A 25,972-nucleotide genomic window follows, 5' to 3' on the forward strand; every position below is an offset into this window, starting at 1 on the left:
GTTGGACTGATGATCTTAGAGGTCCTTTCCAACCTTAGTGATTCCTAGTTTTTACTTTCATGAAAAAATAATCCAACCACCAAGCCAGGAAACGTGAAATTATTACTCTACCCTTAATTGGTTTAGTGGTGGACTTGGTAGTGTTAGGTTAACAGTTGGACTGGATGATCTTAAAGGTCTTTTCCAACCTAAATGATTCTATGATTTTCAGAGATTACACACTGCTCTTGAGCAACTGTCACTTGCCTTGCTGTTAGCTAAATCGTGCTTAGTGTTAACTTAAGACTTGTGTTTGAGCAGCAATACATTAACATTTGGTAGATTTTACTTTGGGTCCATACAACGTGTTAAGAATGTTTGTCTTTTCTGTGAATTTCTTTGAATGGATAGATGGAGTGTTGCATTATGATGATGACCTGGAGAATAAAATGTTTCTTCACAGTGAAGATCAGTAACTGTGGTTTTTATCAGAAAAGTGCCTTTCTTGCTTTTATGCTCAAAGTTCATATTTTAATTCTGTGTAGTTATGTTATACTGGACAACAAGTAGCCTGCTGCCTTTTGTTTGGTAAGGGGAGTGGATGAGGTTGTAGCAACTGGTAAGAGTCTGATAAACCTATTTTTCCAATGGTAATATGCAATTTCACATATCGAAATCGGCAGTTGGGGCACTTTGTGTAGATTAAATAGTTTGAAGAATGACTGGCTGTAAAAACTTGACCGACAGAACTTGACCATAAGAAGTGTAAGAACTATGATGCCATGTCTGCATTCATGTTTGTGACCATTTGAAGTGAGTTTTGTGCCTTTGCTACTTTGGTTGTACGTGTTTTGGCTTCTTCTAAGGCAATGATGTTTGAGCAGTGAGAGATTTAAATGTGTGTACCTGGATAGAGACATGGAAGTAAAACACAGAAGTAGCTTGGATTAGTTCACAAACTTTGAAATCACTGGCCTCTTGTATGCGTCTGTTTAAAAGCAGCACTTGTGTAAGTCTTTTCCAGGATTTTTTTTTTTTTCCTTAAAATGTTCTTTTCTGTCTTAGGTGTATCTGAAGTAAAAACTTTAAAGATTCTGTAATAATTTCAAGAGAATTTTATGGGCCTGGGTTTAACAAATGAATTTGTGCAGATGAAGCTGCAAATTACAAGCTTCTTGGGGTTTGGGGTAATTTTTACACAAGTGAATTGCCATTGAAATACTGTCCCTGTTCATATTTATTTAGCTGTGCTGTGGTCACCATCTTATGAATATTGGCACTTGCAGTTGCTGCTGAATCTCTATATTGGAAAAAGTGTTCCATAATCTAGGCTTCCAGTTCATTTAAAAACATGCTGTAGTCCATGTGCACTCCTACAGAAAGTGGCTGTAGAAGGTGCAAAGTGGCAGACCATTGCACATGTGTCTGTAAAAGCCTGATGTGACAGGAGGGGAACTGCTTTGCTCTGCCCAAGAGGATGTCTGTTGTGAAGATGAAAGTAATGTCCATAAGTGTTCTGTATGCTTTTAATGGAAACATTTCCTTGTGGTTCCTTTTGTGGTAGCTTTTTACAATCAGTAGAGCTTTTTTGTACAGAGAACTATATTTTTGTTTGGTACAATTTGTGATTGTAGAGTGAATTTCACGGGCACCTACAAAATTGTGGTTTGTTACGGTCTTTCTGTTCTGTGAGGCACATGACTTTGACCCTGCCTCCTCTAATAAGGCTGTGTTTAATTGTGGTGTTGGTCGACAGCCGGCTGAACATGAACCAGCAGTGTGCCCAGGTGGCCAAGAAGGCCAACAGCATCCTGGCTTGTATCAGGAATAGTGTGGCCAGCAGGAGCAGGGAGGTGATTGTCCCCCTGTACTCGGCACTGGTGGGGCTGCACCTGGAATACTGTGTCCAGTTTTGGGCCCCTCACTACAAGAAAGACATTGAGGTGCTGGAGCGTGTCCAGAGAAGGGCAATGAAGCTGGTGAAGGGTCTGGAGCACAGGCCTTATGAGGAGCAGCTGAGGGAACTGGGGTTGTTTAGCCTGGAGAAGAGGAGGCTGAGGGGAGACCTTATTGCTCTCTACAACTACCTGAAAGGAGGGTGTAGTGAGGTGGGTGTTGGTCTCTTCTCCTGAGTAGTTAGCAATAGGACGAGAGGAAATGGGCTCAAGCTGCGCCAGGGGAAGTTCAGGTTGGATATTAGGAGAAATTTCTTCACGGAAAGGGTAGTCAAGCATTGGAACAGGCTTCCCAGAGAGGTGGTGGAGTCCCCATCCCTGGAAGTGTTCAAAAAACGGGTAGATGTGGCACTTTGGGACATGGTTTAGTCTAGTCTACCCTTGATTGGTTTAGTGTGGACTTGGTAGTGTAGGTTAATGGTTGGACTGGATGATCTTAAAGGTCTTTTCCAACCTAAATGATTCTATGATTCTATTAATACCATAAATAATTCTAAATCAAGATAACTCTGCTACACTTGCATCATTCTGTGGAGAGTGTGTGGGAAAGGAAAACCATGACCCTGTTAGTTGTGTTGTTTTAACGTGCTCCTGAAGGTATTCAGTTCTGCAGTGATTAGCATATTGCCAGAACCTACATAGAGCAGGATTATGGGATTCTTTCACCTATCTTCTGTAAAGGTGCAAGATCATAGAATCATAGAATTGTTTAGGTTGGAAAAGACCTTTAAGATCATCAAGTCCAACCATTAACCTAACACTACCAAGTCCACCACTAAACCAAATTAAGGGTAGAGTAATAATTAATTTTATGTTTCCTGGCTTGGTGGCTGGATTATTTTTTTCCAGGGGTCTGACTGAAGCATGCAGCTTCATCTGGGATTGTCTTGTATAGGCTGTCACTGTCAAGACAGTCATTAAACTTGAGGGTAGAATTGCAGTAATTTTCTATGTTTAGAAGAGATACGTGTATTTTAGTTGGTTGAACTTGGTGCCTTACCAAACGCATGAGTCGTAACAAGTATTCTAAATGAACTGAGCATGTAAGGCTTTCACTTCAGGAAGAGGGTAAGAAATTTAAAACCAATACAAGCTTGCTTTCTGTGGTATAGAAACAGCTCAAGATATCTGTTTAACTTAACTCTAGTGAATAAAAGATGTCCTTCTGTTTATATGCATTGAGCAAGTTAATAGTGTGTTGTATACAATCTTAAAATTCAAAAGGAAAAGCAGTTTGAAGTTTTTCCCTTGTTCAGTAGAGGGTAAAATGCACTTTGCTTCCTCCCTGCCCCCAATATTAAATTTTATTTTTAAACGCCCCACTGCATGCACTGCTCTTATCTTTTAGAACTCCAGATAACTGAACTGTTAGATTCTTAAAGAAATAATTTTTTTTCATATGTAAAAGTGCAAATTTTTACTTGAACTTGGAAATTAAATGTTAGAATATTCTAATATGTTCAACATCTTGTTAAAGATGTCCCTGCTCACTGCAGGGGGGTTGGGCTAGATGGTCTCTGAAGGTCCCTTCCAACCCAAAGCATTCTATGATTCTATAACTTATTCAGTCTGTGCAACAGAGCAAATGATGTCTGGAAGGTTGAAAATACGAATTTTGGGGGTTTTAGTAACTTGAGGTTTCTGGGAAATAGTTTTATTTGGATTACTTCCAATGAAGTTTAAAAAAACATATGAGTTGAAAGTAACCCTTCATGCTTTCTTCCTTTTTCTAATTATTGTAAAGAACGGGATGGGAGGGCAAATGACAATCTGCTGACTTTAAAGGTTCTTAGCCTGTAGATTTCACAGATACTCAAGTACCTAGTGGTAGAAAATGCTCACTTGCATCTTAGGCTGCCTTTGGAAAATTTAGCCCCTAATAATGGGAAGCAGTCTGTCAGTTGTGTAGTTGCAGCTAGTATACTCTTTTAAGAAGCTGTAAGTACTAGTGTTTTACGGTCATCAAGCTAAACTTTAGCTTTAAGAATATACTCTCAAGTCCTGATATTTTTTGTTAATATTACATCTAGTTTGTGTGTGTGTGTTTTCTCTAAAGGCAGGCTGACACAGGTGAAAAATTAATATGTAGTGAATGATTGACTAACCATTTCAAATAATATGTATTAAATTGTAGCTAATAGTATAGTTAATCTTCAGTATTTTTGAACATTTGTGTAGGATGTGTATATGATCCCTAACCAGTGGGACTTGATTTTATTTTTTTAAAAAATCTAATTCTCCTATTTAATTCAAATGAACAAGCTATAAGCTTGGTAGCGTCAAGGTGTCTGCTGAGTGAAAGCCATCTGTGATTTGAGATCAGTTACTTGGTGTTTGTTTATAGCTGCAAATGTATTCACCTTGAAAAGACTGTGTTAGCCCTCTGAAATGTCTAGTTACATTAGGATTTACTTACTTCATTACCAAGATTGTGTGAGCTAGAATGCTCTCTTGCTAGCCTTCTCAAAGCAATTAAGCTGTTTAAAAGATCTGGGGGTTTGATGTTCTGATGTTTGGAAGTAAAGGGGGGTGGACAGAAAAGGGACTGAGAAGATAAAAGTCAGAAGTGCTGTTATGAAAATCAGCTAAGTTTTAGCTTGTAGCAGGTATAAAAAGAACTAGGTTCTGTCAATGATGGAGATTTGCAAAAACTTAGAAACAGAAATCAAATTGGCTGAATTGTGTTCAGTCAGTATGCTAAGGAGTTTTAAAAGAAAAAAAAAACCACTTTTTCAATCTAAGATGATCTGGAAATTAAGGAAAAGGAAGAACTGTCAGCATGTAATTGCGATTTTAAATCACAATGCTGAAGACATGTTTAAATGTGTTTTCCTACCGTTTGCCCATGACAAAATGGCTCCATTGTGTACAAGGAGACACGGTTACTCTGTTACATCATAGCAAACTGTGCATACACTTTGTTCTAATCTTAGGAATGTGAGCAAGATGTGTTGTTTAGTTTAGCAACTTCACAATTTCAACAGTATTGTAATTTAGAAATAGCTCATTTAAAAGTCTCTTACTAACATCAAATTGTGTCGCTGTAGCTTTATAGAAGAGGATAAAGATTATATAACATTGCAAGTAAAACAGCCTTATTGTTAAGGATGAGAAAGCTTAGATAGGATATACTTAGATGACAGATCTCTACCCAGGAAAAGCTGTCTTAATGTATGTGTTCCTGGTATCTTCTGTTACTTTTTGCTGCTTTTTTTTTTTTTTTTTTTTTGGTGAGCGAAATTGTTAGTAAAATGTAAGTAGACCCTCTTACAGAGGATGCAACAGAATGTCTGAACAGTGAGGTCCTGCGTGTGTATTCTGATATGCTGTGGTTTTCCTAAATGACTTGATAGGCTTTGGAATTGTTCCAGTGGCAAGAGTGCAGGGCTTTATTCTCTTTTTATTTTGTATGTTTATTAGTAGGCTAAATTCTTTTGCTGCATTTTGTTACAGAAGCATTTGTGTTGACAAAGCTCCCAGTCTGTCCTGGTGTTAATACAAAGACTCTCTAGAAGTGATGATCTCATGAATTGTAATTGTATCTGGGTTGGCTGTAAACATTCAGGCTTTGTCCTCAGGCCTCAGTACATGCTAGGTGTGATGTCATCTCAGCATGTCATGTCTTACTGAGCAATTGCATTAGCTTTCCAAGCTGTACAGCATGCATTAGCTCGTGAAAGTTGCCCAGATCTAAGCATTGTAGCCTTTGCCTCTTGTGATGAATTTTTGGTTTTACTTGTAGAGAGCAGGAAAATGCCATGTTACTTAAAGCAGTTACATAAAAGATCTCAAACACTTAATACGGGTGACCTGTGCAGCTAAGCTGGATTATACAGAATTGCCGTATGTCAGCTGCGTAGTGAAAGGCCCAAAATCATGTTTGGGTGTGGGGTTTTTTTTGTTTTTTTAGTCACTGAGAATTAATAGTAAAATAACTGCTATTCTAGAGTTCCTCTCATGAAACGTTGCCTTCGTATTTGGGAAGCTTGTGTTCCTTACATGCCATAATTCAAATCCGTCTCTTCTCTCTATAGGATGCAGATATGGAAGAAAAGGCTGACAATTCTCTCAACAGAATTAGCTCATGTGAAATTTAGTTGTTTGCCCTTACAAACCACAAGCTTAGTTTTTCATTGCATGCTATGGTGTTACAAACTCATAAGCTTGTTTATATCTCAAGATCAGAATGTTTGAAGTTTGCATGTGAATTCTGTATTTCAAAATATAGTGACTCATATCCGCATGAAACTCAGCTGTTCCAAAAATATGGATTACTTACAGATCTAGAGACACTTAGTGCCATTTATGTTTTTAAGTTAAGTGAACATATTTATTGGTAAGTCTGAAGAATTAAAAAGTGTTGCAACAAACTAGAAGTTAGATGAACTTGTATTTTAATATTAAGCATCTGTTGTGGAAAAAGTTGGAATGTGCAATTAAATATCCATATTCCAGAAGTCTAAAATTTGAAATCTTCTCTGAAACAGATGAGTGAATATGCTCACACAGTGTTTAAGAAAAGCCTTTCTGGTAAATGCATTGTTCCTATTCATGTTTCAAAAGCTAAAGCAGACTAAAAATTTGAATATTTGATAAGTTCTAGGATATAGTAATTCATATGTGCTATACAGTAATAATGCAGGCAGTATCAAATCTTAGTATGTTTTCTCACATGCAGCAGGACTTGTGCTCATTGCAAAAAAGTGAGTTGGAATGTGAGCAAAGAATGAGGAAGGACTGTCATTCAGTGTGGAAGGCATCAGCGCATTCAAGTAGCTTCTGTAATGTGTTTCAACACATAGTGGGATTGCTTGATCATCAAATCTGTGTTATCAGTCATGTCCCTGGCTGACAAAGGATTTGCTGCAATTTTTTTGGATGAGATTTTTGTATAGGCCCCCCAGACTGGGATAGATACTGACTGCAACCAACAAATGTCTTTCTGTGGGTTTGTTCATTAAATCTTTCTGGTGGAGAAGGGAGAAACAGAATTGTCAGGAAAGAATAATATAGGCAGTGAAGAGTTGAGTTTCATTCTGTAAGCAGTCTTCAGATTCCAGATACGGTTTAGAAGAGTGGACTGACAAGTGTTTATCTTCTATAAATCATTGCAATTAGTAGACTTGCTTAGACCTGGACTAACATAATTAACAAATGCTTGATTTTAAAAAAAAAAAAAAAAAATCCAAAAATACCTGCTAGGAGAATGCACATACACAGTCCAGATGCTGACTGTATCTGGAAAATATTTTTATTCTAATGAGTCTGAGGATTTTAAGAAGCAGATGGCTCAATGAATCTTGGAAAGCATTTTGCTTGTTCTTTGTATTTTCTGATGGGAATGCTGGCGTAATCTAAAGTCACAGTAGTAGTGTTTACCCTATTGCCTTTCCCTTAATTTAATAAGCTGGCCAGAGAAGTTCAGGTCTCAAAAGTAGCTGGTTCAAACAAGTCTTCAGGCAGTAGGACCATGGTTAGCAGTCTCCCTTCTGATGTTCTGCACTGTGCATAAAGATCCAGCGTGCAGTATGAAAGTCTTGAGGTAAGAATATTGTGCTATACTTTACTACAGATAGGTTGTATGTTATTAAAAATGAGTGAGATGTTATCAGTACAAAATCTGGAGTAGCTTTCCTGAAGTGTAGCTCCTGAAAATAATAGTTTGGGAACCCAGTGGCAGCTGGGAATTTAACCTTGTTTCTCCAGCAGTGATAATGGTTAGTCTTTCAAGAGTGTCTTAAGTGAAACTGAGGAGAAAATACACTTTTCCAAGGTGCTGTATTTGGTAAAGGAAGAAAGTGATTAAACCAGACATAATCACCCATCTGTTTGCATTTCTTAGCCTTAAAATCTTGGCAAGCTGAGCACTGGACTTTCTTGACAGACATTTGAGATGTTAGGCCTTAGTTAATCAAGAATAGATATTCTAAGGTCTCTGCTTTGTGTATGGTATGCTTGGAAGTGAAGCTGAAAGATGTAAACAGTTTGTCTTTTCATAAAGATACTAGGAATATCATGTATTCTTCTAAGGTATTTTTAGCTGTGATTTAAAAAAAAATATAAACTTGGGGGGGTAAGCTTGTTTAAAAATAAGTTTATTCAAAGGCTTCAGTTTACAGGTGGGAATTTTAGACCTCTGGAGCTAGAACTTTCCTGAGGCATGCTGCCAGGTGGGAACTCTGCTGTGGTAGTCTGTTTTGCCAAAACTGATGTCCTTTAATCACATGGTTTCTTTTATGAGGTTCAGCACTTCAGCTAGAAGGTCAGTGAGGAAGTAAGCTTCATGTTATTAAAAGACAATTCTAGCATGTTTGTATTTTTCTCCAGTTTTCAAATGGGTAGTGTTCTGTCTTCTAATAAACCCAGTATCTTTGAAATGACAAAAGCTAGTTTAAGTTAGGAAGGTCTGGGTTTTTCTTTTGGGACTTGCGCTTTGAGAGCTTGCTAAGGCTAAGTTTGCTTGGGAGTCACTGAAGACCAGGCAGTAACACTGACAGACAGGTATGATTGTGTTCCTTCTGTGAAACATCTTACTGCTGTCTTGAAAACTATAAAGCAAAAAATATACAATGCAATCAAGAAAGTGTAAATTTGTAAGCATAGTGCACATTTTGGAGTCACCTATTAGAGTAGCAGTAGGAACCTTGACTCTTAAGTGTTGAAGAATGAAGCATGATTTGTTGTCTCTGGAGTGAGAAATACGGATTTTTTCCTTTTAAACTGCAGTGAGGGAAATGAATGAAAATTCCCTCATATTATTTTGTAAGATGTGGGGATATGAAGATAATGTCTGGGTGATAAAACTGAGGTTCAGCAATTTGTCCTCAGCTACTAGAATTTAACTGAATGAGAAGTGGAGAAGCCTTAAATAACTGAAACAAAACGAAAAAATCCAAGCATGTTGATGATATGAAGGGACACTTACTGTTGAGTTGGAAGCTACGTGGTTTCCTCCATCCTCACAGTGTTACCAAACCTGTGTTACGAAAAAAATCGAAACTGCTTTTTGAAACATCTAAACAAGAGGCAAAGGACTTCTGTTTACCTTTCTGTAGCAAGGGTCTTTCTAGCACCTTTTGAAGGGCTGCATGAAGGGCTGTAGCAGCTTAGTGGTGGAAAAATCACTTGTCATGGATTGTATGAGCAGCTGTGGGCCATGTCTGTTCTGTATGTTGTATGTGCCCTAACCATGGCTTGTTCTGGAAAATCGAGTACATTTCTAATCCTGTGAACCTGTTCGATCTCACTGTCACTAGGATGTGTTTTGGCACCCGCCTAACAACTGTAGGGCTCTATTGATGGCAGAAAGTTATTCTCTAAGCTTTCTTGATAGGGTTGTATGCAATATATTGTTTGAGAAGTCTTTCAACAGTGGAAAGTCCTCCATGAGCCTTGATGGTACAAAGATAAAACTGCAGATTTTTTGGCATCATCATCTGCCCATTAACTTGTCCTCTAAGGCAGGAGATTTGACCTATGTTGCTTCAGTCTGAGGGGCAGTGCTAGAACAGTTTGAATAACCCTGTTTGAGGAGGAGATCTGAAGACTGCAGGTCTTGTTGCTTTCAGAGCTTTTTTTTATAGAAGAATTTGTATTTTTATGAAAAATAGGCATCGATACAGTTTTATTCTTTGACACGTACATGTGATTCCATTTTTTGGTGATAATCACCTGTACTGCATTTCTAAATTTCTCCCTCCTGCTCCACCCGCCTCCAGGGTTTTAAACTTTTCGGCACTGTTTCTTATTTATGTCCATCATATGATCAAGATGAAAATAGGATGAAATACTAGAAGAACCAGTTGGATTTCTTTCAACTTCTCTTGCATTGCTTAAAGAAGCTTCTATGTTACCTGACTTAGAGTAAGATAAAAGATGATGTTAATACTGTGTTGTGAAATTTTTGGGGTGAATGAGTTTTAAAAACTTTATGGTTTTTTTGTTTATTTATTTGTTGGGTCTTTTGTGTTGTTTTTTGTTTGTTTGTTTGTTTTAACAGGAGTCTTACCCCTCTTCATCACCAATATGGTTTGTAGAATCAGATGACCCAAACCTGACTTCAGTCTTAGAGCGTTTAGAAGATATTAAGAAGAGCAATACACTGGTGAGCAAGTTTTTTGGTTGTTTGGGGTGTTTATTTGGTTTTGGGTGTTCATTTAGCTTTGTCACATTAACAAGCAATTAAATTGGTTCAGGTTTGGGGTTATTTGGGGTGGTTTGTAAACACAAGTTTCTCTTCCAAAAACATATGAACCAAAAGTAATCTGAAAGATTTGGGGCAAGGAGAAGATGACTTAAATGCCTGCTCTTTAAAAAAAGTTAAGTTTTGGCCCCAAAAATTACACAGTTTAAGGTTTTCTGAAAATAATTAAACAGTGAAATGCATGAGAACTTAAAACTACTGAATAAAACAGCTCTTCTAGTGTTTTCTTTGCACAGAGATCAATTACAGAGGCAAAAGTTTTGTGTTCTTGAGAATGTATATTCTCTAAAACATGGCTGCAGTGGTAACTGATACAAATAATTCCTGTTTTCAGTAAAGAAGACTTCACCTGATAGCTTCTGGTTCATCTGGGTGTTCCTTTGATAGTGCTAAGTTTGAACAGTGTTGTGACTTTGGACAATTCTTATTTAACGAAAATCTTTGCACAGATTCTAATGGTAGTTTTGTATTTCGGAAAACTATCAGGCATATCTTACTTGAGTACATTTTTGATGTAGTGATAGGAGCTCTGTGTGTGTGTGTATATATATGTATTTAACTTCCCATTCTATGCAGAAAAGTAAGCGTCCTTGACTATTTATTACTTGGAGAAAAATTTCAGTACAAATGTACTTTGTTCCACAGAGAGCAGTATTGCAGCCTACTGACAAATTCAGTGATTAAAAGGGTTGGTTTTCCTCTCCAAATTCAGCTTTGTGGATATAAATAACAGTTAAGGATGATCTTTATTAACAGATTATTTTACCATTTTTTGTTTATTTTTGTGTACAGGAATGCATGCATGCATGTGATGCATACAAAACAAGTCAGTCTACAGAATACTGCTTCTTGCATGGATTATGTGCTGGCCCTAGTATTTGCCTGGTTTTGGAAAAGTTGGGAATGTTCGTTCTTGTGAAATCACTTACCTGTCATGTTTACTGGGATAACATTAATCAAGCATACTAGACCTTAAATAAGGATGTGTAAACTTCTTTTTCTAAAGAATGTTTAGGATGCAAAGAATGTTTAGGATGCATTTGACTTCTAGCAGAAATAATTAGAAAACTAACAAGTGAGAATTTCATGTGCTTGCTATAAGTAAAAACAAAGGGGCATTGCAGAAGAACACTAGTGTTTTAATGTATTATGTTGGATCTGATTACAGGAAGCGTACATGTCAGTTGTGTATTTTCTTCTTAAAACCTTAACTTTAGACTAAACTACATTTAGAAGAATGTTACAGATCTCCTAGTCTTTGTGACTTCTGCCTAGAAAGATGTATGACAGTATAATAGCAGAAAATGTGGCCAAATCAGCTTTTTTCTTAAATACACTTCTCGGAACATTCTTCAACTTGAAGCTGGTGTGGCTGGTAGCTTCAGACTAAAGGCTTTAAACAAGATATTTCCTATGTTTAACTATCTACAGGTTTGCTTGCAATAGGGTAGAAAGCTTTATCGCAAGCCTGCATAGGACTTGCTGTGCTGAATTGCATATGCACATAGACTGCTTATGTACATCGTAAGAAAACACCTTCTCATATCAAGATTGTACTTGCCCATGTCAAAGCTGATGGGTTGATGTAATAGACACCTGTGGATAGCCCATTAGTTTCTCAGGAATCCACCCCACATCATGTTATGCCATGATGAAGACAGATGGGAGTGGTTGAAGAGACACATACTTAAATACAAAATCTGACTTCTTTGTTTTGCTCAAAAGGCTTGGCTTTGTGGGTTTTGGGTTTGTTTTTTCTCCCTACAGCTTTTCCTCTTGCAGCTCCCTCCCTCCCCTTCAGGGGCATTGGAACAACTCGCACGCAGACTTCTTGGAGTAGGATAGGAAGGGATAAGGAACTACTTACTATCTGCAGCAATTCTGAGGTTTCTGATTTGTCATGCTCTCTCCTAAAAACTCAGGTAGTTCAATTTAGACTTTTAGAATGTTTCAAACTAGTTCGCATTTAATTTATCGTAGCTGAAGGATCATTTGTGCCATGTTGATCTAAACTCATGCAGTTAGTGGAACAGTCAAATTTTGAATGGGAAATTGCATTGGACTCTTCCAGGAGCTCAACTGAGCACAATGAGCATGTGCTAAAAGCACTGCCAGCACATGTACCCTGATTTAGAGTTCCTTGGTACTACTCTGCCCTTTTGACTTGCTTTGTAACTTTTGACAGGTATCAGCTGTTTGGGAAACTGAAGAACATGCTCTTCAGGCATAAAAGTTTGACAGGGCTATGTATAGGCCTTGTCATTTGGCACGGTAGAAGGAAAACTGGTTTACCTATGGTTAAAATCATTCACATGTTTCCTGGAAAATCTTCTGTGGGTCCGAAACTCTGTGTTACCTTGGCATCAGCATGGTGCTTCTTGTTATGAAAATTACTCAAAACACTAAAAATGTTGAAAGGTTAAGAACATAGTCAGCATACATAGCATTAGTTTTGGAGGCTTTAGCTGCTTTGACTGTTCTTATTGAACAAATTCCAGTCAGCAGATGAAGGGGCTACAGAATTCTCTCTGACCCCTAGTGTCTCCTGAATTCTCTTTCAGATCCTGAAAATCAGCATTGCACTAGACTTAGTAGGTAGCTGAAACTGACAGCTGCCTTCTAGTGGTTGTGCAATGCAAAAGATAAATCCTACTTCAATTTCGTTGTTCTGTTTAGTATAATGGAAGTTATAGTTGCAAGTTTAAAGTCTCAAACCTTACTTCATGGATTATTAAGTATAATTATATGCAATTTGGAGGCTTGCTTTTTAAAGACAATAGTGATATGGACTTAAATTCAGATGGGCAGCTTCAATTCTCACATTCTCCAAACCTTGAGGGCTTAAACTTGCATGGAAGGCTTCAAAAGTGTAGAATTCCTGGCATAAGTATGTGTACAGCTTGGATAAGCTGCTGTCCCTAACCACACTACTTCTGTGTTAAGAATTTAGATTAGTCCCACATGATGGCATTTGAGGAAAGAATGTTGGCTCTTGCAAACTACTAACACGGTAGCAACTGTGTATTGGGGATCACAGAGACAAAACACAGGAAGAAGCTTTGCTTTACTTTCTGAAACTGCCCAAGGCTGCTGAATGTGTGTGAGGCCAGTTACTGTCACAGACTACCTGATAGCTAAGTGGTGGTCACACTCCAAATGACAGTTATTTCTTCCCTCTCTTTCTTCTTCAGCAGTTTTCTTCTTAGTGGTAGGCTAAGATTTATTAAGTCATTTATTTTTATACAGATCTCGATAGTGTGTATGTATATATATGTATATAGATACATGTAGAAGAATAAGTATGTGTATACTTACACTATACTTCTTCAGTCCATGTTTCTTGGTAATCAGAAAACAAGGTGCTTCATAGTGAACCCAGCAGTATATTAATATCATGAAAGGTATCCTAAAATTGTTAATGCTTTCATACTGCATTAGAAAGGTCTCTTCATGCATAAAAAAGCCTCCTAATGTAGGATAGGTTTCAGAAAAACTGTTCTAAACTGTTTTCAGATTTGTAAGGTGTTAACACAGGAAACAGAAAATTCCAAGAGGTGTTTTGGTGTTCTAAAATACCATTATGGTATCCATAAGAACTACCAACTTCTCAGAACTCCTGAGGCACTAAAAGTTATATTACAGATGTATATATATTATATTTTAATATTTTGTTATCTATAATCAATATAATTAATTTAGAAATTTGTCATTGTATTAGGTCACTTGAGCATTTACCTTCTGCAGGCTATTTACATTGCTCCTTTAGTACCCTGTGGATTATACATTCTAGTTGCTGTTTAGTTTCTGCTTTAGGCAGTTTGTATTCCAGGGGAACTAGTGGTATACTGATAGCCCACTTCTCTTCAGTAGCAGCAAAGTGGGTGTGTTAAGCATTCATTTTACGTTAGCCAAGCATGTGAAGTTAGCTTGGAAATACATTTACATTATTAATATGTGGCAGAAATCTGCTATCCCTTTTGGTACTTTGATACAGTCTATTCATGTACCATTAACACATACCAAATCATGCGAGGCCCTGCCTAGAGCAGAGCGGTGGATCAGATAACTTCCAGACATGCCTTTCAGCCAAAATTTTCCTATGATTTTTCATATATATGAGCAGAGCATAAGGGATGATGGTGATCCATGGCAGAAGGATTGAGGGTATGAAATTAATTTCTGTGGAGGAAGAACATAGCAATAAGGAAGAAGGGTTGTAGAGACAGGATCAGCTTCTTGCTCTGCCACCACCGTTGCAGATTGCAGAAACTGACGTCAAGTAAAACAACTTAGCTATATAAATGAAACACATTAAGCTAACCTTGAAGTGTAGACTGCTGCCAGGGAAGGGGGGCCCTGCTCCCAGCTGCACAGTCCTGCTTCCTCACTCTTTATGGTGAAATTGGTGCTTATGTGCTGAAGCACATCAGGAATTGATGTGCCTTGAAGCTTGCAAGCTGCTGCATGGTTGTGTGATCTCTGGTGCCAGTGGAAATGAGAAGGTGACAAATGTGCCGCTGGAGGCAGGGAGACACCTCTTCAGGCCCAGCCACTGTGTAATTTAGGCCAGGTTGTGCTAGCAGTTTGTGGCTTTGAGAGTGCTCGTGTACCTTGCAGTGGTGCTGTGTTCAGAAGGAAGCAAGAGAAGCTTACAATATGTTAGGTCCTGTCTGCAAAGATTCCTTCTGAATTTCAATTCAAGAGAATGGGGAGTGGAGGAAGCAGGGCAGGAAGCAGTTAACTCTTTTCCCAGCCCTTACTGTCCCTTTCTGTAGAGATACAGTTACTATTGTGTTCAACTGCTTTCCAAGCTTTGGACCAGCCAAATGCCAGTGGTGGTATTCTTCCCCCACCATCTGTATTTTTTTGTATGCTTCACAACGGATGTAAACAAATTAATGGCTTGCCTAGCTCTACATAGCTACATGAGAAAAATTACAGTTCCTGAAATTTTATAGTTTATGCTCCAACTCTCCATGAGGCAGTGTTGTTGGTGCAGAGAAAAATTTTCTGAGCAAAATGTGTAGCAGTGCAACTTTAAGCATCTTGCACATACTGAGAATAATAGTTCTAAGACCTGTGGTTCTATCCACCAACTAACTTTTTGATTGATTAACTTGCTTTTTGTCTGCTGAAAGATTTCCTGATGTTTCAGACACCCAGGAAGTTTCAAGCAGGTGTAGAATCTTAACGCTGATGAGAAATGTGATTATTACAGAAAGCTTCTGGCAATATAAACTATCACATCTCACGTATATACTAACAAAAAATGTGTTGCTGATACACCAGTTCTTTTGGTGTTATCTGCTTTATTTTTGAGTTAAGGATGGCTGTCATGAATGATGCAGAAACAGCAAATGTGGTATGATAGGAGACAATGTCATAATTCTTGTAATGCAGGCTGGTATGTCAGTTCATGGCCTCCGATGAATAAGTAACATTCCTATTAAACAGGAACATTGAATTCTATTGGAGAAGGAAAAAGCACTGAAGCTTTCAGATAGCAGAAGGGCAACATTTGCTTATCTCACTGCTAGTGACTTGGGCTTGGAAATGAGTTTTTAGCCCTGGAGAGGCTGAATTCTCACTTGCAGTAGGGTAAGGTAAGAGCATTTAAACTGGCCAATAGCCAGGCTTTAGACATGTAGAATATTTTGGAGTGACTAGTTTTTTCTTAGATACCTTAATTTATTGTATATTTTAAGAAATACAGTATACAAACACCAAATCATGTTGTAGAGGTATCATTCTTTCAGGATAATACAGTCTATGCTGTACCTTGGGTGAGGCCACATTGCCTGAGTCTCCCTCCTTTATGGAGAGATACTTAGGGGAAGTGGGAATGGCTGCTCTAAGTGTAACTACTAGTAGTGCTGAAGGATATGCATACAGAAATGCCTGTCTTGCACACTGACTTCTACAAGTGGCAAGATGAACTCCCTTTGGTATCTGGAAGAAAAGTCCATAAATGAATGTATAATTTTTGCAAGCTTCATCTAGGGTATTATTCTGCAAATAATGAAATGTTGACCATTTAGCAAACGTATTCTGCAGTCCTTTCTTTATTTTTCTTACATAGCTATGCAAAGACCTTGAAAAGTTAGGTAATGCAGTAGTACAGTCTTTTATGGTCTTGGCCTATAACTAGGAATCCGAGTCTGCCTGGAGAAAGTTAACAGCTATGGAAATCTACTTAATTAGCATGGTGATCAAGAAGCAAACTTAATGTTTCTCTATTTCTGCAGAAGTATTTTTTTTTTTTCCGGGATAGCATTACAGTGAGCGAAAGGTGTTCCATATTTTGCAGTTAATGGAACACAGTCAATGTAACACAAAGTTGGAAACAGAAATCAGTGATATTAACAGATTGTGCCTCAACCTAATACAAGATACAGCAAGCAGACTACTTGGGCTCTAGCTCAGAGCTTGGCTAGTTTCTATGCCTTGTACAGTGTTTGTCTTGCTTCTGGTGCCTCACTGGTGTGCCCTAGAAAGGGATTGAGGATGTGGAAAATCGGACTGTTCATCCTTGGTTTTTTGGAAGTCATGGTTCTTTAACCTAGGAAACTGGAATGGACCATCTTGTCTCATGGAATATGACCATTTGATTATTCCCTAGTGATTTGTGGCTGGGACACCTATACTTGGAGTGGATGATGCTACCAGAGCAGATTATTCTTTTGCTCATGACTTTCTTCACTTGACATGAGGAGATGAATGGGAGCGGCCTTTAACTTGCCATGTCCTTGGTTTCCCATCGTGGGGATTTTATTACAATGACTACAGAGAAAAAGAGGGGTCTTTAAACTTTATTCCAGTGCATGCAGATTTAAATGCTGGATACTGACTGAAAGTTCAGTACCAACAGGTGAAGAAAACTTAAAATATATTGTTCTGTGCTTTGGTTTAAATAGCTGTTTCTGTGTTTTCTTTTTTATAGCTTCTTCAACAGCTGAAGAGATTAATATGTGACCTCTGTAGGTTATATAATCTTCCTCAGCATCCAGATGTTGAAATGTTAGATCAGCCATTACCAGCTGGACAGGTAAATGAAAAAGCTGTGGACACCTCCTTATGGCAATGAAGGAGTTGTTTTTTCAACTCCAAGAAATAAGATGGTGGGAACAATTAAACCTTGTGTAAGCCAGAACCAAGATATGAAGCACTGTTGCTTTATGATGTCCTCAATTTGAATTTTATTTGCAGAATCCATTTAATAGTGGTGTGATAATATTACACAATTCCTTTGGAGTTTCTGTGTCATTAAAAGGTGTGTATGTGATACCAGTGCTGTCAGTTTAATTCCCTCCTAAGTACTGTTCAAGTCAATCGCTGTGCATTCCTAGTGCTTCCCAGATTTACTTTTTTCTGAAATGTAAATGTGATTAAGCACTGTCTGCTTTTTCTGAAGACTGTGTTCTACAGTGTGCACTTGGATGAACTACTATTGATGTTTTCCTTCCTCTTCAATCCCTTGCAGAGGCATGGGATATCAAGACCATATGCTACTTTGGGTAGGGAGTATCTGAGGTGCCTTGTTTACTTTTTGGGCTCTTGACAAATTAAGAGTTGTGAAGGGCTGTGAAATGTTCTGGTTAACTAAAATGTTTTGTGTTGTGCTGAAAACAGAATTGGTAACTGACAGTAGCTGTTCTTTTTTATATTTTTAATAAGATTATGATACCGTCTTTTGCTTATACATGTTCAGATGACATGATTTCTAAAAACTCCTGTAGTGTAACAGATGGTTTTCCTGTGGTGACAGTACTATAGTAATGACAAATAACTTGCTTAATTTTGTTCATGTGCCAAATTGTAATCCTATAGGTCTTTTCTCTCAGCCACCCACATAGCAGTGCAACTGTAAAGCAATAGGCCTGTAATATTAGGAAGTAGCTTTGTTGAAGAGTCTTGCTTATGCTCTGAAACTCAAAAACAAACTCATGGAAGGTTTCTTAGCCAGAAATGTCAGATAATTTCAGAGTTAAATAAGAGTGGCCTTAGTAAGTCAGACCAAAGATGCATCTAGTCCCCTGCATTGTCTACAACAGTGGCATTCCTTCTTTGCCAGAGGAAGATTAAGCAGAGGACAAGCATATCACAATGCTCCTGAGTATTTCTGCAGCTCAAACTTCCTGAGCTTGAAGTGGTATCCTGAAATGGAAAGCCATGAAAAATGAATTCAATGTATTGTTTTTGTATTTTATCAAATAATCTAATAACAATGGCTATATGATGATAGTAGCTGTTGCATAGAAGTTCTAGGTAGTGAGACAAAAATCCATTAATGTTTTAGAGGTCTAAAGGTTGTTGGGTTTTTTCATTTTAGAGGTGTAACATGTATATGGATTCTAGTCAGAGCCATGATCTGATTTCATGGTTGAGAGATCATGAGTTATAGCCCACTTGACTTGTTATTGCATTTGTCACTGTCTCAGAATAGGATATTCTTATCTGAATCTTAAGTTTCCACTTAGAACTTAAATGTGAAATTAATTGTGACATTCAGTTTATCTTTGCTTCATGCAAAACTCCCTTCACTGTCATACTCCAGGAAAGGATTTTTGTATATCTTTTGGATTAAACTTCAGTCCTTTGCAGACCTTGATAAGTGTAACTTTTGTACATGCTGCTTTCTCTTTGATAGTAGACTTCCTGTTTTTGAAAGAAAGGAACATATGTGCAATTTATGCAGAAACCTCATTGTTGTATTGCAGAATGGAACAACAGAAGAAGTTACATCAGAGGAGGAAGAAGAAGAAGATATGGGTGAAGTATGTGTATATGTGAGATTTGTTATCCTAATCTGGTAGAATTCTGGCATTTTGCTCTGCATTGGCTGGCTAATTATTAAGCCAAACTGTTGAACTCTAGTACTAAAGATTGTATTTTACAGAAAAGATAATTAAAATTTTGGACGTTTACCTTAATGTCAGCTTTCACTTCAACCCCCAAAACTACTGAAATTTTCTTCTTAAACCTAGATCTCAGCTGTGAGGTACTTGGATACAGAGAATTAGACATCTGTTTGTGCTTTGGTCAAACAATATATAACATTGTATGCCAAATCAGTAAGTTTGCATACTTAACTCCTATTTCAAGCAGCATATGAACCGGCTTTGATACAGTTGAAAGTGCCTCCCAAATTGAAGCAGGCTGGCTAAGAGTAAATAAGTTTGCTGATTTATTAAACAGGTGAGCTAGTTCTTAACTATAATACATGGAAGGAAATGGAAGGACATCCGAAACAGACATGCTAAACTTTAAGGGGTTTATATCACTGTCTGGCAACATGGTGCTCCTTTTAATAAGCTTTTTACTGTGTGAGAACCACCCCTTGCAATTTCTTCTACAACATGTTAGAATAGCTCAAAAGTGCTTGCTTTTTAAACCACTATAAATAGCCTTATTATAGGGGGAGTGTTCTGACTACTTCAGATTTAGATTTTTAATGAAGAAGGTGTGTAGTAAGAATGAATAACTCATTCTTTGAATAGAAGGTCTTCCTTCTTACTATTTCTTACTATGTAAGACATCTTTGAATTTGCATTTATGGCCAGGTTTTCCTGCCATGCAAACAGATGGTGCGTAAAGAGTAGCCACAGGTGTAGTGGAGCACTGCACATTGGAGCATATCTGACAGTTGTGTACTCACAGCTTGCTGGTGTGGCTGCTGTAGTGCTTCCTTTTTCATCTTGAGGTATTTGCATCCTTCTCCTCCTCTCCACAAATAGCACTTGAATTGCCTTACAGGCAGTGGTCTTAAGTTCAGAGTGCTCCTCTGCAACAGGGTAACCCCAACTCGGAATACAGAGTGAAAGATTTTTCAGTGTCTTAGTCTAGAACTCAGAACTGAAATGTTGGCTCGTGTGATCAGGATACCTGACCACATGATTTTATCTCATATCCTAATGCTGCATCTAATCTTCAGCTGAAATGTTCACCTTGAATAAAGTACATGTAGCTTTCGAATATTTAACTTTCTTGAAGGGTTGCTGTAGCCCTGCCAGATATGTTAATCATTGTTTGCCAGAAGTGTAATATAGCTAGGATTGTAATTGAAAAAAGAGTCTGCTTTTAGAAACATCTTGGAGACACCCTAACTTTTGGTACTTTTGGATTCTCAAGCCCTGTTCAAAATAGCTTAACTTCCCGTTTCCTACCTACTTTAATGGGCTAATTCACTACAATCTTAACTTCTTGCAGACGTTTTATTGCGCTTGTTTCTGTGACCAGAAACATGTTGTGAATTTGGGTCTTGTTTGTATTGTGAAGGCTCCCTACGCTTCCAGTGAATACTGTTGGCTGAGAGAGTAAAGTTAGAGCAAAATAGAAATAACATCCAACAATCACTAATACTTAGTGCTGTGCAGTATGTGACTGTATCCCTAAATGCCCTTGGAGATGGTTTTGTTGAACGAAGAGCATAGTTAAGTTATTTACAGTGAATTTTTCTCTATCCTGTAGGACATTGAAGATCTGGATCACTATGATATGAAGGAGGAGGAACCAGTTGATGGGAAGAAATCTGAGGATGAAGGCATTGAAAAAGAGAACCTTGCAATCTTAGAAAAGATCAGAAAAAATCAAAGGCAAGATCACTTAAATGTGAGTTAATGATTTCTGTTCTTTGCAATGTTTCTGGCCTTGAAATAGCAATGGTTTTCAGCCAATAAAGCCTACTGTTACGCACCTAGGCATAAATTAACCTGTAGCTGACTTCCAGCATATATAGGACAAATGTCTCAAGTTATGGGACCTAAATAGCTCTTTTTGGAGAAGTTTGAATAGGCCAGCTAGAATTCCAAGGTCATTTAGTAAATGTACTCATCTATTATCAAAATCTTTGGCACAGGAAGTTAGTTGTCAGTCCACATCCCACAGAAGCACAAAAACTACTTCAAAGCACTCTCATTCAGCCTGGGAGAATGCTATTACAGTTTCTTTTGTCTAACTGGGTTGGGGTGTTCTTGGCATTTTGGATGAAGAAGTATCTTTTAGCTTTTCACTAGAGTCAGCTCTTACATGTAAACCCAGGTTTCACACTTCTTAATGATATCTAACTGGTCGTCTAATTTCCAGAGGTATCTATTTGGTTGTCCCTCTGTCTTTTGCTTGATGCCTTTGTTACAAACAATAGTCCTCCTTGCAGAATCAGCAGAAATCATCTAGGTTGTAAGCATGACTTTTGTTGCTGAGCCCTTATTAAAATAACAAATAAAGCCTTATATAAAACTGACTGCATTAAAAGTCATGGGTGACTTAACATACTTAGTAAACCTAGGAATTTGTGCTTTAAATCCATTTTATGCATGAGTTTGTTTTTCAGTAATATCTATGCCATTTTGAAATTACTGAAGGGTGGGGGGTTTTTTTGCCAGACATAAAGCAAGGGGCCTTCAGCAGCTCTGCAGCTTTATTATCACAGTTTTCTGAGTGATCCTGCCAGCAGGCAGTTGTCAAAAAACTGTTTGTTCTCCTGAGGCTTAGAAATGTTTTGTCACAAGTGCCAAGTTCCAGAGAAGCTTCTACATCTTAAAGGTGCATGTAGGAAGGAACGATGGTGTCATACAACCTTAATTTTACTTAGCCTGGCTTCCAAAGAAATCAAACCTTTTGTTTCATCGAGGCTTAAAATGTGTAATGCATGAAATTCAATACTTCTGTTCATGACCAATTTCAACCAAAGGTAAGGGTTCTAAAATACTCATAAGTCACCTGTACAGAAAGAAGGTGCTTAAATTGGTGTCCTCTACTGTGTGAGCTCATAAGTTTTTATATGCTGTTTGGCAAGTCAGCAGACATGTAGATCATGTCCAGACACAAGATGTGCTATTTCTCATTAAGCTAATAGTTGAGGATGTGAGCAATAGTTACGTACAGGGGAGGGACCTGTAAGTATTTAGGGGAGGAATAAGATTCAGGATTGGTATGTAGGGAACACCTGGATTTTCACCCAAGGAGTCAGCTTTGTTCTAGTTCTTATACTTGGTGATTTTTCCAGTACATATTTTCTAAAAAGCCTAAATTGCACTTAAAAATTATATTAGATTCAAGAGAATTGCTGTTGTAAACCTCTTGTGATTTGTAGTGAGAGCTATATACATTCAAAGTGCTAGCACTAGCCAAAACAATCCACTTTAAATATTGGATGCACTCCTGATAGATCTAGTTATCATAAGAATTGAGGGAAAAGGTTCCTTTAGTTAGCAGGATCTTGACTATTTCTTGTCATGAATTACTGGCCCTAAATAACTTTATCTAGTTTAGAAAAAACCTTCTTTCTCTTTGTTACTGACACTTTAACACGGAAAGGAGATTCAGTTTGTAGCCATCTTCTTTGCAAAGGAAATAAAATAGAAATGCTTCTGTCAGAGTTCTTCAACTACAAGTCTTCTGTTCCTGTCCTAGTGCTGTTCTAATATGACTTGACTGCAAACCTGTCAAAAATACCTTAGACATATGTTCTGCTGAAGTAGGCAGCATGAGATAGGTGGCTAGAGGAGACTGCTCTTTGATTTGTGTATGAATTCAATAGTTACCTATCAGGTTGTCTGAAGGAAAGTGTACAGTAATGATCATGCCTTTAAAAAAAAAACAAACAAACCCCCCAAAACCCCAAAACAAACAAAGCCAAACCAAAAAAACCCCGAAACCTGATCAGCATTTCGGTATTTAAAAGCAGGTAAATGTAAGGTGCCAAACTGCTTTTGCTGTATCGTGAAGCCTGTTTTAAGACTTGACTAACCATAAAAACAGTGGTCACTTACTGGTATTGTTTAAACTTAACTGTTTGTTTAGAGTTTGAGAAGATGCCTATTGAGATTCTGTGTATTTCTGTATTTATAACTTGGACCTAATGGTAAAGACTCCTTAATTGTTAAATAAAATAAATCAATAAATCCTCTTGCAGCCTGAAATACATGGTCTACTTTACTGTAATCTAAAAATTTGGTAGAACTGAAAAAAGGTTTCTGTAGTGTCAACATCCTTCCTTGGTGTGGAAGGCCTCTTAAAACTGCAGATTTTCTTCTGCTGGCTGTTCTTTCCCATTTGGCAAATATTGCCTTTCCTTTTGCTTTTTCCCTTCACATCTAGCAGAGCTGAAATGAACACTGCTGGTTTTTTGTTTGACAACAGCAGATTCAGCTTATATAATAGCTGTTTCTCATGCCAAGACACTCTCGTTGATGCTGGTGCATAAACAAGGTCAGCTGAGTACAGGGAACAGGGTATTCAGCTGCTGCTGAGGAACCGTGGTATTTTTGTGGGTCACCAGAAATAGCTGTGCTGCTTAAGTAATTTCTCAAAGGACTTGCGAGAGTTTACTCTTAAGTGCTTGAGAGCTGAAAACTATAGCTGCACTACTGACCTAGGAAAGCGCTAACCTAGTAGCACTTAAATGCCCCTTTATGCTGCCAAAACATGGAACTGCTAACAGAACGTGTTAAATGTGCTCTAAGATCGCAGAAGTTTGCTCAGTACCGTAACATAAAGCAAAATTTAAATCTGTACAGCCCTTCACAGTGGGTTTTCTTAAAGGACAGTATGAGTTTCACAAACTTCAATGTAGTGGCTAAGCATAGTCTGGTTTTCACACAAACTACACAGTTCTTTTGGTATACTTTGTTTCCTCAGCAGAGGAAAGTAAAACAAAGCCATGCCATTTATGTGCTTTTTGTTGGAAGAGGGAACGTGAAGCCTAATGTAGGGCTTTGACTAGTGCCCAGTGCAACCAGAAGACGCTTCAGTTTCTTTACATGTACTTTGGCCCAAATCCATGGGTCATCCTCTCTCCCTTTGGCTGATCTGCACGTTGAAGTTGTGGATCGTGCTGAAAGTTTTTCCATAAGAAAGGAGTGCATGCAGTCCCATTCTCGCCTATTCTTAACAGGTTAAAGACATCTTCCTGCTGCTCAAGACTTTTGTCATGGGAGTTTTTAGGGTTTGTGTGTTTTATACAAGTTAAGAGTACATATCTACTAATTTTGTAAACTAGCTCTCTTCCTCAGCAGTATCCCTAATCCTATTCTTCTTGCCAGCATCAGGAAATAAACTTAAATTTGGCTTGTGGTACGGTATGTAACTTGGAGCAAGAATTAATCTCCCTCTTAACATTGTAATAACTTTAAAGAACCACTTGCTTACTGGGAATAAAAAAAGGTCTTTGAACTGGAATCATTAACTTCAAATATTTAACAACTTGCTGCTGCTTGCTTTTCGCAGGTCTCTTCCCACATAGTCATTTTAGAGATTAATGCTTTTCTTATTTAGATAATGCTATTAGCTTTTTCCATTTCCTACTGAGGCGTTTATGCACCATCCTTCAGATGTCTCAAATGTCTCCACTTTGATCTTCAGATTTTCTGAAGTTTAAGGTGTCATTTCCATTTTCAGTCTAATTCTTGAAGTAAGTATGAATCTACTTGAACTTCCAGGAATGAATGTACTTCTGCACAAATACTGAGAAAGTTCAGTGACAATAGAGCAAACTTGTAATCTTTAGCACTTTTGGGGTCACTTTAGATTTTATTTTATTATCTTGGAGAAGTTTCCAATTTTTGTGTTTTGTTTTAACAGGTAATTTTCACTCTTGTGGCCGAATTATCTGAAATGTATTGTGAGTGAGGTGATTTACTGTACTGTTCTGATGTGTGATGCTATTTTTCTGATCAGACAGAAAATGGGCGGTCTGGTCTTTGGATTTAAAACTGCAGTGAACTGCACCTCCTACCTCAGATAACTCATTTAAGGAGCAGACTGTGGTTGTGTTTTGAGGTCTGGAAGGGGAAAAGAAAATATCCAAAGGAGAAAAGCTGAGGCTGCAAAACCTCATATCTGGAGACTCAGTGCAGCAGACAGCTAGGGCAGTGGCATGTGCTGTGCTGATTTCTGCACGGTTAGGTGTGCCCTGCCAACTTGCAAATGCAGAAGTTCTGAAGACCTCGTTTTCTAAGTTTTCTTAGAAGTTGCTTAACTGTTCTGTAAAGTATTTTACTCAAATTTATATTTTCACACTAAAATACTAATTAAGGATAGAAACACTTCTGAAAAATATAATGCCTACACTAACTTGGACCAAAGTTTCGTGTTTCTGATAGTGGCAGAAGCACATCCTTAAGGGGAAGAGTTTGAGAACAGGACAGTCTTGTAGTGATGCATCTCATGAATATTTTTCATGTCCAACACTTCTGGCTCTGGGAATTCCTGCACCAGGCGTTTCTGTTATTTGCCGAGTTGCAAATGACATGTTGCCCACATAAATGTTTACCTCCTGTAGCAGGGATTTCTCCAGCTTACCTGCTTGTCATTCTGGAGAACCACGAGTATATGCTTGTAAAGGAGAGGATGATCAAGTGAGACTTTTTGTGCCTATTTGATTACTTAATAGGAAAAAAGTCACTTGGGGCTGGTCTGGCAGATCTTAACTTCTTCAGTTTACAGATCAAATATCTATGCCTTTCTGCTCTTGGCATCAACCCCATATGACAGATATCTGTCAGATCCCATGATTGACTAGTTATTTCTAAGGCAGTTGCGACTATAAGTCTTGATCTCACAACTGGAGAAATAGGAGCTTTATCTCCCTTGGAGTGGTAAGTCCTACTTTTCCAGAAGGATACTCAGTTATTTATATCTGCATTCAGTCTTTGAAATTATAACTTGCATATAGTGAGTTACTGAAAGTTAAAAGTTTTTAATTTTAGTGCCATTACAGTCAAAACTGAACTCACTGCTCTACTATATCATGCAATGGTGTGATGGAAGTAGTGCTGTCTTCTAAACTGCACTTTAACAGTAGTGACAAAAACCCCAAAGTGACACCAGACTGAAG

General features: G+C 37.9%; 1 protein-coding gene across 2 annotated transcripts in view; it reads left to right on the forward strand.

The window, feature by feature from the left end:
• Nucleotides 1-25,972, forward strand: part of UBE2Q2 (ubiquitin conjugating enzyme E2 Q2) — a 52,206-nt gene that overhangs the window by 8,748 nt on the left and 17,486 nt on the right. The window contains exons 2-5 of one of the 2 annotated variants that reach the window (XM_075713623.1): nucleotides 9,934-10,038; nucleotides 17,078-17,182; nucleotides 18,855-18,911; nucleotides 20,605-20,745. In XM_075713623.1, the coding sequence (XP_075569738.1) occupies nucleotides 9,934-10,038; nucleotides 17,078-17,182; nucleotides 18,855-18,911; nucleotides 20,605-20,745 (408 nt within the window). The remainder of the gene's footprint in view (nucleotides 1-9,933; nucleotides 10,039-17,077; nucleotides 17,183-18,854; nucleotides 18,912-20,604; nucleotides 20,746-25,972) is intronic. The other variant, XM_075713624.1, reaches the window with a different exon arrangement.

Source organism: Pelecanus crispus, chromosome 7, assembly GCF_030463565.1.
Source record: "Pelecanus crispus isolate bPelCri1 chromosome 7, bPelCri1.pri, whole genome shotgun sequence".
NCBI classification, from domain to species: Eukaryota; Metazoa; Chordata; class Aves; order Pelecaniformes; family Pelecanidae; genus Pelecanus; species Pelecanus crispus.